Here is a 13784-nt window from a genome sequence, read left to right on the forward strand (position 1 = left end):
GTATCTAATCTCTCTCTTCCTTTGTCGATTTAGGGAAAGAATAGGGCATTATCCCCATTAAATCCCGCCAGGCAACATCCTGGCGTCGTACTGAAGACGAAAACGTTGTCATAAAAATGTTCCAAGCCTTAGAAATCCGGTCTTACAGCCGTAACCAAGGCAATTAAGAAATGCACTGTCTGGCACCTCTGCTTAACTGGCAGGAAATTGCAATTTGAAAGTCTTTATGACATCACTACCTGGATAAGGCACTTCTCTGTGCATTTCGATAAAAATGAATTTCTTTGGAATAAATATTAAGGTTTGTGCGGACAGCTGTGTGGTGTAAACAGGTTTTGGGTGGACCAGAAATTGCCGAATTGGCTTCTCTCGTACATCATCAATCAATTCTGAGTCGAAGTCTGTATGGTTCAGATCTTACCCTTCAATGTCATCTTCGTATTGTTTGTTTATCTGTGGTAATCGACACTTCCCATCTCAACCATTGTTGCAAATGCACTTTTAATAATAGGGTTTATTTTTTATATTTTAACTCGTGAGTAACCAAAGCAAACGTTCTAATTTTGACCCGATAGAAAGTATAAAAAGAGATTATGTAATCTGAGATGTTAGGCTACTACCAACATGAGGTTCCTTTGAACCACTATCTATTTACAGGATAGATTTGATTCCAAATGAAGTTGCTATGGGCATTTAGGTCTCTCTCTCTCTCTCTCTCTCTCTCTCTCTCTCTCTCTCTCTCTCTCTCTCTCTCTCTCTCTCATATACAGCCCTTGGATAAGCTGTATTTGATGTTTTTTCACCTGACAGGTTGCTTGAAGAGAAATTATATGACATAAGTGTACTATCTGAGCCTCGGTATGAAAAGATAGGCTACATATTAATCTAAAGATGTTATATATTTTTTTTTATTATATATTGGCCTGTTTTGATAGTCACTTTAGGAGTTTTGTATACAATACTGGAACGTTTTCTGTCTCGTGGACTTTATCCAGAGAAAATGTACATTCGAATGCTGGGAACCTAAGACAATATTCTCGTGTAAATAAACTGTTTTTGTAACCTTTTCAGACGCCTCAGTCTTATGGGTGGGGTTCATATATTTGCATTATATGCATGTGAGCTGTTTTGGGCTTGGCAGGAACGAGTGTATGATGAGTTAAAGTTGCATAGAATAATAAAAAGTGAGAATGCGAGGTATTTTTTTCGGCTAAGTGACTCTTTGAAGTCTGTCCAAAGTTTTCATCTTTTTGAGTCTAAGTTTTCAGAATTCTGAATTAGATGGTAATCTGGATTTCCTCTATGCCATAAAGTGGCTTTTTAAAAAAAATTTTCAGCAGTCATTTTGGTTACTGTAATCCAGTAATCTTTGTTGCAAATTTATATTAATTATGAATTTTAAAGTCCCGGTGGCTGGTCTGATATGGAAGCGTTTTGACGGTCCAGCTCTACTGTCGCTGAGTGAAGGCTTGACTTTTGATCTTTATGATTTGGCTTTATGCCACCACAGGCTCTTGCTCCTGGAGCAGCCCGCAAGAAGGTTTGACCCTTCTTAACTATGACAGCTTTAGGTAATTACTCAGATGAACCCTCATCTACATTATGCATTATCAGATTCAGTGGATTTTGCTTGTACGTATTTGCTTATGTCAATCAAGTTGTCATGAAGGAGACACCTTGAAAGGCATGGATTCCCCTCCCTCCTCCCTCCCTTCCCCCATTAAATAAAAAGCTCCGGCCTCATATGAAAAGAAGGGGGTGGGGTTGCTGTTGCTAACAGAGTTCTCAAGTGGCGGCAACACTGCTTTCATGCATTTTGAGAAAAAATACTTTTTAAAATTTTTGCCCCCTTTGAGTCACTCGGTTTCTGACAAATAATAAAAAATTTTTATTTGCATGGCAAGGATTCGATGTTTCCAATTTTCATACTTTTTATCGATGTTTTAAACATGATGCAAAAGGAGAACGAATTCATATCCATCATTTTTCACGAACTGAAAATTTTATGGTTCAAAAAATGTAAAAAAGAAACTATGTTATATCTCACATTTATTTACGAAACTGAAGGTTTTTGCATGCTCTAAGACCACCTTCGATATACTGAACATATCTAAATGAGTATATAATACATTTACAGCACCGTTTTCTTGATATAAATATAAATTATGCACACACACAGATCATGAATAAATGAAGCAGCATTGAAGCCTTAACACCTATATTTACAACCTCGGTAAGAGACGAAATGTTTCATAAATTACAAAAAAAGGAAATATATTATACTCTTAAGAAGTTTAACAGTAGCTCGAGAAATGGGGATTTTTGCCAAAGGCTGAATTGAGTGGATACAGTACATAGCTTAAGAAATAGGGATTTTTTAGACAAAGGCTGATTGAAATGGGTACAGTAGCTTAGGAATAGGGATTTTTGACAAAGGCTGATTGAAATGGATGAAGTAGCTCAAGAAATAGAGATTTTTGATAAAGGCTGAAGTACATGGATACAGTAGCTTAAGAAATAGGGGTTTTTGACAAAGGCTGATTGAAATGGGTACAGCAGCTTAAGAAATAGGGATTTTTGACAAAGACTGAATGAAACGGAGACAGTTGCTCAAGAAGTAGGGATTTTTGACAAAGGCTGAAGGACCTGGATACAGTAGCTCAAGAAAAGGGATTTTTGACAAAGGCTAATTGAAACGGGTACAGTAGCTTAAGAAATAGGGATTTATTTTTACAACGGCTGAATGAAATAACATTCACATAATCTGACAAATGAAAAGAATTAAGTTAAGTTCACCTTATTTAGAAATCTAGTTTTGATCTAAAGCAATTAGATACTTTCACAAACAGCCACAGTGACCCCTTAACTTCTGTGTTTCAAAATATTTGGGATCTTAAAGTGAATGAAGAAATTCATGTCCCAGTTTGGCTTGGTTGAGTTTGGTGCACTTATGCCAAACCTTTTCAGTCAACTGCACAATTTTTATTTTTTTTATAATTTTTCTCTTTTAATTTGTCCTAATCCCCACCTGATTTCACTTTACCAACAAATTCTGTAATGAGATAAGTTTTGGCAACTCGGAAAAAAATCATATACATTACATACATTTGCATGAGAGTCCTCCAAAGCATTCTTTATCATTCAGTGAGAATTACTCTGTAAATAAACAGCTATTTAATGTTGTTCCATATGAGCATCGGCTCGTCTTGAATTCAATATAATTATGATAATTATAGTGATGAAAATAATGATAAAGTAATATGAACGGAATTTACTTTATTCGTAAGGTAAGAGGCTATGTACCAGAAATTTAATTTTTTGTTTCCAAATTGCTGTCCTCTATAGCGCCACTCTTCTCCCTCCCGTTCCCTCCCTCCCCCCTTTCCTTTTAAAGAACACCTTTTTTCGTTTTCTTCCGGTCTGGCCTGCATAAACGCAATGGGTTTCCTACCCCATCGGCCTTCACGGGTAAAAGATATATAAATTCCCATTATTTCTTCAAGAGTAGCTGCAAGTATATTCCGCCTTGAAACACAAGTAATTATGTACTTAGTGGCTATTCGACTATCCTCGGTCACAGACTCAGTAGGGAGATAATATATATATACCACCATATCGTATTTAAAAAACTACACCGACGACCAAAGAAGCTGCGACGCCAGGGTTCATTTGCAAATCATTCAGTCAATCTTCCCTTGTTCCATTTCTTTCTTCTGCCGACTTTGAGTTAGGATTTGAAGACCTTGATGGCGCACACGACCTCCCCTTCGCTACACTTGCTGTAAAAGAAGGGAGGAAAATTAGATTTGGGAACAAATTCTAATGTTAAAAAGTTTCTGATCTCATAAAAGAAGGAAATGAGATTTGGGAACAAATTCTAATGTTGAAAAGTTTCTGATCTCACAAAAACCATTTTTTTTTTTTGAAAAAGGCCAGGAAGAAGGAAAAAGGAACAAATTCTAATGTTAAAAGTTTCTGATCTCATAAAAGAAGGAAATGAGATTTGGGAACAAATTCTAATGTTAAAAAGTTTCTGATCTCATAAAAGACCCAATTTTGGCAGAAAAAGGCTAGAAAGAAGGAAATGAGATCTGGGAACAAATTCTAATGTTAAAAAGTTTCTGATCTCATAAAAACCCATTTTTTTTTTGCAAGAAAAAAGGCAAGAAGTAAGGAAATGAGATCTGGGAACAAATTCTAATGTTAAAAAGTTTCTGATCTCATAAAAGACCCAATTTTTTGGCAGAAAGAAAAATAAATGGGCGACTGAAGAATATTACTGACAACATACCAGTCCTCAATGCTCGGTGCCTTCATAAAATCTTGCAACTGGCTGTACTGAGTTCCGGAAATCGTGCACCCGCCGGGGAGATGGACAGCCTCCCCGCCCCCCTCGGCAAAAGCGAGATTCGTGTCTTCGTATCGGATGGGGAGAGACGGAGGTGCAGATTCCTCTGAAGTAAAACAATGTAATTTTAGACTGTGCAACATCACGTCAGGTTTATTATTATTATTATTATTATTATTATTATTATTATTATTATTATTATTATTATTATTATTATTGCTAAGAGGTTCACAATTTCGTGAAAAACAATCTGTGTAATAAAAATCCACAGTTATATAGTAAATATATTACTATATTTTACATATTTACTATATAATTGTAGATTTTTATCACATTATTATTATTATTATTATTATTATTATTATTATTATTATTATTATTATTATTATTATTATTATTATTATTATGAACAAACGAGAATGAAAACCAAAGTAATGCTGCTGGGTTCCTAAGGAAAGTTGCAAGTAACCATCTAGCTTTGCCTGCAGTGCACCACTTAAAGCACGCCGTAGCTCTGCCAGGGGACTTTCAGATTATTTAAGGATTCATTAGGTTGACGTTTAAGGAACTTATAGGCATCCTAAATATTTGCCTCTCCGAAGGAGATTTGCGAAGTCCTGAATAAGTAAGTTCTCCCTTTTTGATAAGCGAATTATTGGATGTTGAAAACTTTCATATAGATGCCAATAAATATCATACTTTCTTTCTTCGTTTAGTGCAGAGTGAGACAAGTTGAAGGAAAAGGTGATAAATAAATTAATACGTAAAAGAAGACTCGCAAAATCGTTGCAGTTTTTTTTTATTTTTTTCCTGTGCCTTAGTAAGCACAACTCCCTTCTGTCTTGCAGCATGTACCACCGGAGATGTATATTCAAAATGTGGTTCTGTATTTATATATCCCTTCAAAAACTGAATAAAAGTTTTTCTATGATATATATGAGTTTGTATGCATGTTCTTCAGACACATGAAATGTTTTTGCTTATTTTAGTGCATTTTACAATCCTCTCGGTATATCTCCTGGTCGTAAAAAGTTTAAAAGATTAGATGACTCGCAAAAACTATTTTACAGCATGACTGAAGAGTCATGCCTTGCAGAATGGCCTGTATGGACTGCATTGTAACATGACTTATGACTGGATCGCATGATTTGTTGATTGGCTTGGAAACGCATCAGATAACTTTATTTACATGGAACTGAAGGCTAGTTCTTGGTATAGCTTAAAAAGTCATGCGTCATGCAAATTCCTGTTAGTGTCAGGCTTGTCACTTGGTGATTTCAAAATGTTTTGACATTGCTCAGTTTTTTTACAGGTACTATTTTGGCCCTTATTAACTTATAACTAAGTTTTTTATAGGTACTGTTTTTGTCCCGCTAACTTATAACTGAGTTTTTTATAGGTGCTATTTTGGCCTCTTAACTTATAAAATAAATCAGCTTTTTTATAGGTACTAGTTTGGTCTGTGTTAACTTATAACAGTTTTTATAGGTACTATTTTGGACCATGTTAACTTATAAGTTATTTTTATATCATTTTGGTCACTCCTCCACTGTGGCTAATGAGTGAGCTCTCTCAATCCTCTATGGCTGTTTCTTACTACCTGTCAGGCCACCACTTACCACATTTGTTCATTGTATGCCACTGACCCTTGTCATAGGCGGTTGATCACCGTTTCATTCCCTCTTCTGCCAGGCTTTGGAACCCTCGACATGCTTTCGTTTTCCCCAAATCACAGTCTCCCATCTTTCAGGAAGAGATCCATGGGTAGTTTCGTGGTCAAGTTTGACAATTCTTTCTTCACTTTCCCCTTATTATCATTTCATCCGAACCTGGGCTAGATAAAGACACTAGGTTGTCAACCTGCCAGTCCAAATTTCCTTTACACAAATATTCTCGTGGAACAACTTGAGGTCGTTTTAAAGAAATGTTTGTAATCCATTAGCAAAAGCGTGACGTCACGTAAACATTGACAAAGTTCAGAGAAGCAGACTGCATGAGCTCTGCGTCGTGGTAGGTCAAAGGATCAATTTTAATTCAGCTGTTCTCAGAAACACGGAAGCGCTGAATTCTGAGAACAACTGAGGTTATATATATAAGTATACTGTATATGCACCTCAGCGATGTACATATATATATACATATATTGTATATATATATATATATATATATATATATATATATATATACATATATTGTATATATACACAGTATATATATATATGTATATTTATATATTGTATATATGTGTTTATATATTATGTATAATATGATATGTATGTGTATATGTATATATGAATAGCCTACATATATGTACACACACTATATATATATATATATATATATATATATATATATATATATATATATATATATATATATATATATATATATATATATATATATATATATATATATATATATATATATTATACTGAAGGCTGTTCATATATACTGTATATATAAGGTATGTATAATTATTTATATATAAAATATACAGTTGTATATACACATATACATATTAATTAATTAGTTAAGTAATTTTTATTTATTTATTCAAAATTACGCTCTTTTCTCCAACAGGGGTGACTCAGAAGAGAACGAAAAGACAAAGGTAACTGAAGCCTTCACCTTTAAATCGTGAAGCTTTTTCCTCGTGGCGTCGTAATGTGACATTCTAAAAATGTCTTAGTGTTTAGGCCTACTGGTTGCAGTGTAAGGTGAGTGGTGCACTGTAGACGTATGAAATAGTTGCCATTTCTATTTTAGTGTTCGTCCATTCACTTTGGTCTCTTGTCACTTAGCAGTCCTGCTCTTTTCAGTTTTGTTTTGGTTTCAATTTTCAACTCAAATTAAAGAGTTAATATTTTAGGCCACCCTTGGGTCTGAAAATGACTAGGTGGGGTCGTCCCCTTACTTAAGAATAACAGTAATATTCACAAAAGTAGAGGCAGTAATATTCACAAAAGTAAAGGCTGTAATATTCACTAAAGTAATGGCAGTAATAATCACAAAAGTAGAGGCAGTAATATTCACTTAAGTAAAGGCTGTAATATTCGCTAGAGTAAAGGCAGTAATATTCACTAAAGTAAACGCAGTGATATTCACAAAAGTAAAGGCTGTAATATTCACTAAAGTAAAGGCTGTAATATTCACAAAAGTAAAGGCAGTAATATTCACAAAACTAAAGGCTGTAATACTCACTAAAGTAATGGCAGTATTATTCACAAAAGTAAACGCAGTGATATTCACTAAAGTAAAGGCTGTAATATTCACAAAAGTAAAGGCAGTAATATTCACAAAAGTAAAGGCTGTAATATTCACTAAAGTAATGGCAGTAACATTCACAAAAGTAAAGGCTGTAACATTCACTAAAGTAAAGGCTGTAATATTCACTAAAGTAAAGGCAGTAATATCCACTAAAGCAAAGGCAGTAATATTCACAAAAATAAAAGCAGGAATATTCACAAAAGTAAAGGCAGTAATATTCACTAAAGTAAAGGAAACAATAAGAAATAAAATAAAATTCCTTGGGTGTTCTTAAGCAGACATGCACCATTTTTGCGCAGATGAGCATCAAGCGTCCGCATATTGTTAATAACATGACACCAATCTATGTAATTCTCCTCTGAAATAACCCCGTTTGATTTATGATATCTCGAACGAACGCAACTTCAATATGATTCATCGGTCGAGGCTGTAACTTACCGTTATCTCTAATCCCAACGGCCACTAATCTGCCATTATTCCGACGTAAATGACGGCTGGGGTCTGATTTCCCGAATTATAGTTTCCTGAACTTTCGCTTGCAGTGAAATATTCTGCTGTGTCTTGCTGTTAGCTTTCATTTTAGGGTTTTTTATTTTATAAATTTTCAGTTTTTTCTCACACATAAACGTGTTGATGTTTTGCTGAAGGTGTGATATACATGCATACATACTCATATATATACTGTATCATATATACTGTATATATATATATATATATATATATATATATATATATATATATATATATATATATATATATATATATATATATATATATATATATATATATATATATGTGTCTGTGTGTGTGTTCATTTGGATGAAAGCTAAAAGGAAATATTTTCACACACACACAATTATCATTTAAAACAGAAAATATCTGGAGACAAAACATAGGCAAGAAAATGTACCACAATGGTTGGATGCTAAATATTGAATTCTTCATGACTGCATGCACGTGCCAAGTGAATGGATAGCTCGTGATTCTCAATATTCCAGGAAAACTTGACTCTGGGTTCGCATGTCTTATCGAAAAAAAAAAATATACACTCAATTTTAAATTGTCAATTTTTTATGTCAAGAAAATTACTGTTTCTTTCCATAATATGGAAATCAGAAGTCAAATTTTAGTGAACAACGGAAAGCCTTGTTAGTAAAAGCATATGCAGTATCTATTCACAGTCATATTATTTTGATTAAATGTGTTTCTTAAATTTTCCATTGATTTCAAGAGCGTCAAAAACAAGGTAAGAAATAATGGAGTTTCCCAAATTTTATATCGTTTTCTATTAAGGGAATTCATAGAAAACGTACACTGCGACTATCATTAAAGGGTAAACTTACCTAACATCGGCACAAGAGCACTGGAGTCCTCCAGCCAGTCGATCACTGTAAAACGAAGAAAATGCATTCAGTATTGATTAAATGAGTATGATTGAGGCTTTTAGAAGGGGTGAAGAAGTGGAGAGAGATATTTGTCTAGGAATTAAGAGGGAACCGAGATGAAATGAACGCTGTTTTCATAAGAAAATGTGTAAAATAGATAATGCTAACGAGTGAAATCTAGAAAATGACGTGCTGATAAGGATAAGAAGTGGGAAAGACCCACTTAATAATAATAATAATAATAATAATAATAATAATAATAATAATAATAATAGAGGCTCGCCAAAATATAGAATAAGGATTATAATCGATTTGGGTTTTTTTTTACAATAATAACATTTATCGTTATTGCTTTTATTATCATTCATATTATACGAGAATTTACGTGACAAAGTAAAGGTATATAGGTTGGCTTAAACTGATCCAGAGGTCCACACAAGGCCTGTTATTCACTTCAAAACGTGCCATCATTTACAGGCCACCATTGGGGAGATTCTTTGCTAGTATAAAGCCTCACTGATATATATATATATATATATATATATATATATATATATATATATATATATATATATATATATATATATATATATATATATATAAATGTTTGTGTGTGTATGTATGTATATATGTATGTATGTACAGTATACATAAGCAATTCACATTCCGTTTCCTAGTGCATGTACATACATATAAATTGCTTACATGCATTCATACATACATACATACATGCATTCACAAGCAAAGAGGATTGTTCCCTAATAGGATTCAAGAACAAAGGCGAGATAATGAGCTTAGTTCGAGAACAGTTACTCTTGTTTGCTCATCGCTCTAATCGCTAATGCATCTCTTGCAACACAATGCGCTCCCCGCGGTGGGCGCCCGATTGCAAACAGGTTTCTCTCTCTCTCTCTCTCTCTCTCTCTCTCTCTCTCTCTCTCTCTCTCTCTCTCTCTCTCTCTCTCTCTCTCCATTTATCAGTTGTGGTATCTTTTTCTCTCTATTTTCGTCTCCCTAGGATATTTTACATTTTACAACATATTTGATTAAACAAAACAAAAAAAAAAAACTGATCATAATTGGAATATCTCTCTCTCTCTCTCTCTCTGGACATTTTATATTTTGAAATTTAAATTTTTTATTTATTTTACGAAAAAGCAGTCATATTTGAACACCTCTCTCTCTCTCTCTCTCTCTCTCTCTCTCTCTCTCTCTCTCTCTCTCTCTCTCTCTCTCTCTCTCTCTCTCTCTCATTTAACTCTAGCATTTTTCTCTCTGTATCTCTCTTTCTTGGACATTTTATATTTTGAAATGTAAATTTCATTATACGAAAAAGTCGTATTTGAACAGGTCTCTCTCTCTCTCTCTCTCTCTCTCTCTCTCTCTCTCTCTCTCTCTCTCTCTCTCTCTCTCTCTCTGGGATATTTTGAATATTAAAATACAATTTTTGTTATACGAAATAAAAATAAAAACTGAAGAGTGTCAAGACATATTTGGGTAACACGTCCACGCGATAATCTCACAAGCTTTTATTTTTTTTTTTATTTTTTTGCATCTTTCCCAAGAACATTGCATTAATGAGCTAATACATCTTTCCTAGACCGTAGCAGAATAGAAGGAGCGAATGTTCTTGTCAGTATGACAGCATTAAGGAAAATGCCAAGATTTAATTTTACACTAGTTTAAAAAAAAATTGGTAGGAGATGGAGGAGAAGATTTAAATTGGAGTGACGACAGAATCTTGTCAGATTTAGAAAGGATGGTGATTCTGCTTTAATAATCATCAAAGCACCACGAGATTCACGGAAGCTGGCTTAAAATCGGGTGCGTCGTCTGTCTAGAGGGATGAGACGCAAGTCTAATAAAAAAAACAGAAATAATGAACGCGGGGTGTGCGGGGAGGGATGGAATGACATTAGAAGGAGTTATGATTAATAAAATATGCACTGAAAGTTAGGTAAATTGCTGTAGAATAAGATCCCAGGAAATTAACGGTAATTTATTTGTATAATAATAATAATTATAATAATTATAATAATTATTATTATTATTATTATTATTATATTATTATTATTATTATTATTATTATTATTATTATTATTATTATTATTATTATTATTCAGAAGATGAACGCTATTCATTTGGAACAAGCCCACCAAAGGGCCATTGATTTGAAATTCAAGCTTCCAAAGAATATGATGGTGTTCATTAGAAAGAAGTAAGAGAAGGAAGAGATCAATCATTAGAAAAGGTAAAAACCAATTAACGCATCAATAAATAATTAGATAAAAATGCAAGTAAATTATAAAATACAAGGAGAATTGATTTTGGGTAGTGATGCATTTCATCATCGCTTGGACTTTTGAGATTCCAGTAATATAATAATAATAATAATAATAATAATAATAATAATAATAATAATAATAATAATAATAATAATAACCTCTTATTTCTTTTTAATGCACACCAAATTCTTTGGAAGCTTCAATTTCAAGCCAATGGCCCCTTTGGTGGGCTTGCTTGTTCATCTCCTGAATAATAATAATAATAATAATAATAATAATAATAATAATAATAATAATAATAATAAGATAAGATGCAACGAAAGTGAAGCAAGTCATTGCAGTACAAAATCCCAGGAGGTCAAAAGAGTTTAATTTTATAATAATAATAATAATAATAATAATAATAATAATAATAATAATAATAATAATAATAATAATATATCACGTCCCACAAATCCTCTGCATCTGGCTAAATTGTCTAACCCCAGACGGCCCAATATATTTTTCTAATTTTTTCCCGTCCCGAGCAGAACCTCCATTTCATATTTATACAGTCTCGGCTATAAAACGTACCCAAGTTTCTCGAGGATCTCGGAAGAAGAAGGAAAAGAAGAAGAAGAAGAAGAAGAAAGTTTACACAAGGCAAACAGTTAAGAAATGGGAAAACTGAAGGAGAAATTACCAAAATGTTAAGGAAAAGGAAGAAGCGTCTTACAGGTTTAAAAATGTTTAGTAATTCGAAGCGTAAAGAAAGAGAGAGGATTAAGGTTATGAGAAATAGGAAAATTTATTATTATTGTTATTATTATTATGATATTATTATGGGTAAGATAAGTTCGCAATAATTATGTGTGTAAGATAGTTATATAATATATATATATATATATATATATATATATATATATATATATATATATATATATATATATATATATATATATATATATATATACTATATATATATATATATGAGAATGTATGCATGTAAATTTATATATATTATAGTAAATAAGTATATTTATACATATATATATATATATATATATATATATATATATATATATATATATATATATATATATATATATATATATATATATATGAGAATTTATGCATTTATATTTTTATATTTATTATAGTAAATAAGTTCACACACACTATATATATATATATATATATATATATATATATATATATATACACACACACACACACACACACACACACACACACACACACACACACACACACACACACACATGCATACACATGCATATTATAGTGAACTTATTTTACCAATTTCATAGTCACGATACAAATGATGATATTTATAAAATGATTTCAATTACAGCGTACTAAACTTTGATCGGGATATTATATTATAATAAGTGACGAATATACCCTAATAATGAGTAATACAAAAATATAACCCTTTCAAGTCAATGTTATTTCTTGGACGAAAAGAAAAGCGTACGAATATGTTTAACCAGGGGGAGTTTTTTTTATGAAGCAAGGTTTGTTTTCTTAAACCTGATATACCGCGCTGAATGGCTCTTGGTCCCGGTACCTGGTCTGCGCGAGTAAATGTCACTCATCCAAAATACAGATATAGATGTCAGTGAAAAGTTTTTTTTTATTATTATTATTATTATTATTATTATTATTATTATTATTATTATTAAAATCTTACAGTAGCATGAGTCACTAAAATGGTGAAGAAATCCACAATGGTGAAAGTGCAGATATACATTAAAAATGTGTGTACAAAACGAGTGTTTTCGAGAACCTGCTTGATTGAGAGGGAGAATCGAGCAGGTTCTCGAAAGGTCTCGCTTTGCATATATTTTTAATATATATCTGGACTTTCACCAGTGTGGACTTCTCCACCTTTATTATTATTATTATTATTATTATTATTATTATTATTATTATTATTATTATTATTATTATATGTAGGTAGAAGACCCGACAATTCCGTAATTGCAGTAACCATGAAAATGCAATTCAGAGAAAGAGAGATAGAGAAAAAACTCTAAATAAATTGAATGCAGCTGATACAACTATCACTTGCAATACTACATATTATTATTATTATTATTATTATTATTATTATTATTATTATTATTATTATTATTAAACTTGTGAAGCAGTTTTTTTATAGAATAGAATGCTCATGTGAAGGTATAGAGAAAAACTGCTGTTGACACAATGCTATGATGAAGAAAAGAACAAATATATGACAAATTATTGATCATGGCAAGGTGATGCACTCTGCAAAGTGGGACGTGTATAAGAAAATCATGGCTGACAGAATTCTTTGATTAAAAGAGCAAATATGCGACGCCACTTCTTTGTCTGAGTAGACACCTAAATCCCACCTTCCCTGCTTCTGTCAATCTGTCACTTTTGCTAAATACAGGCTCTGTATCTTCTGTCTCTGCAGACGCCTACATCCCATCCTCCCTGCTTCTGTACCAATCTGTCATGTCCGTTTTTCAT

The 13784-nt window shown here is 32.5% G+C and overlaps 1 protein-coding gene across 3 annotated transcripts in view; it reads right to left on the bottom strand.

Annotated features, from left to right (window-relative positions):
• Positions 1-2036: 2036 nt before the first annotated feature.
• The window catches only part of LOC136851496 (uncharacterized), a 98907-nt gene continuing 87159 nt past the window's right edge, over positions 2037-13784 (bottom strand). For all 3 annotated transcript variants that reach the window (XM_067125632.1, XM_067125631.1, XM_067125630.1), the window contains 3 exons: positions 8959-9003; positions 4292-4454; positions 2037-3779 (listed from right to left, as the gene is read on the bottom strand). In XM_067125632.1, coding sequence (XP_066981733.1) covers positions 3728-3779; positions 4292-4454; positions 8959-9003 — 260 coding nt within the window. In that variant the 3' untranslated portion in view covers positions 2037-3727. The remainder of the gene's footprint in view (positions 3780-4291; positions 4455-8958; positions 9004-13784) is intronic.

The sequence above is a fragment of the Macrobrachium rosenbergii genome, chromosome 23, assembly GCF_040412425.1.
Source record: "Macrobrachium rosenbergii isolate ZJJX-2024 chromosome 23, ASM4041242v1, whole genome shotgun sequence".
NCBI classification, from domain to species: domain Eukaryota; kingdom Metazoa; phylum Arthropoda; class Malacostraca; order Decapoda; family Palaemonidae; genus Macrobrachium; species Macrobrachium rosenbergii.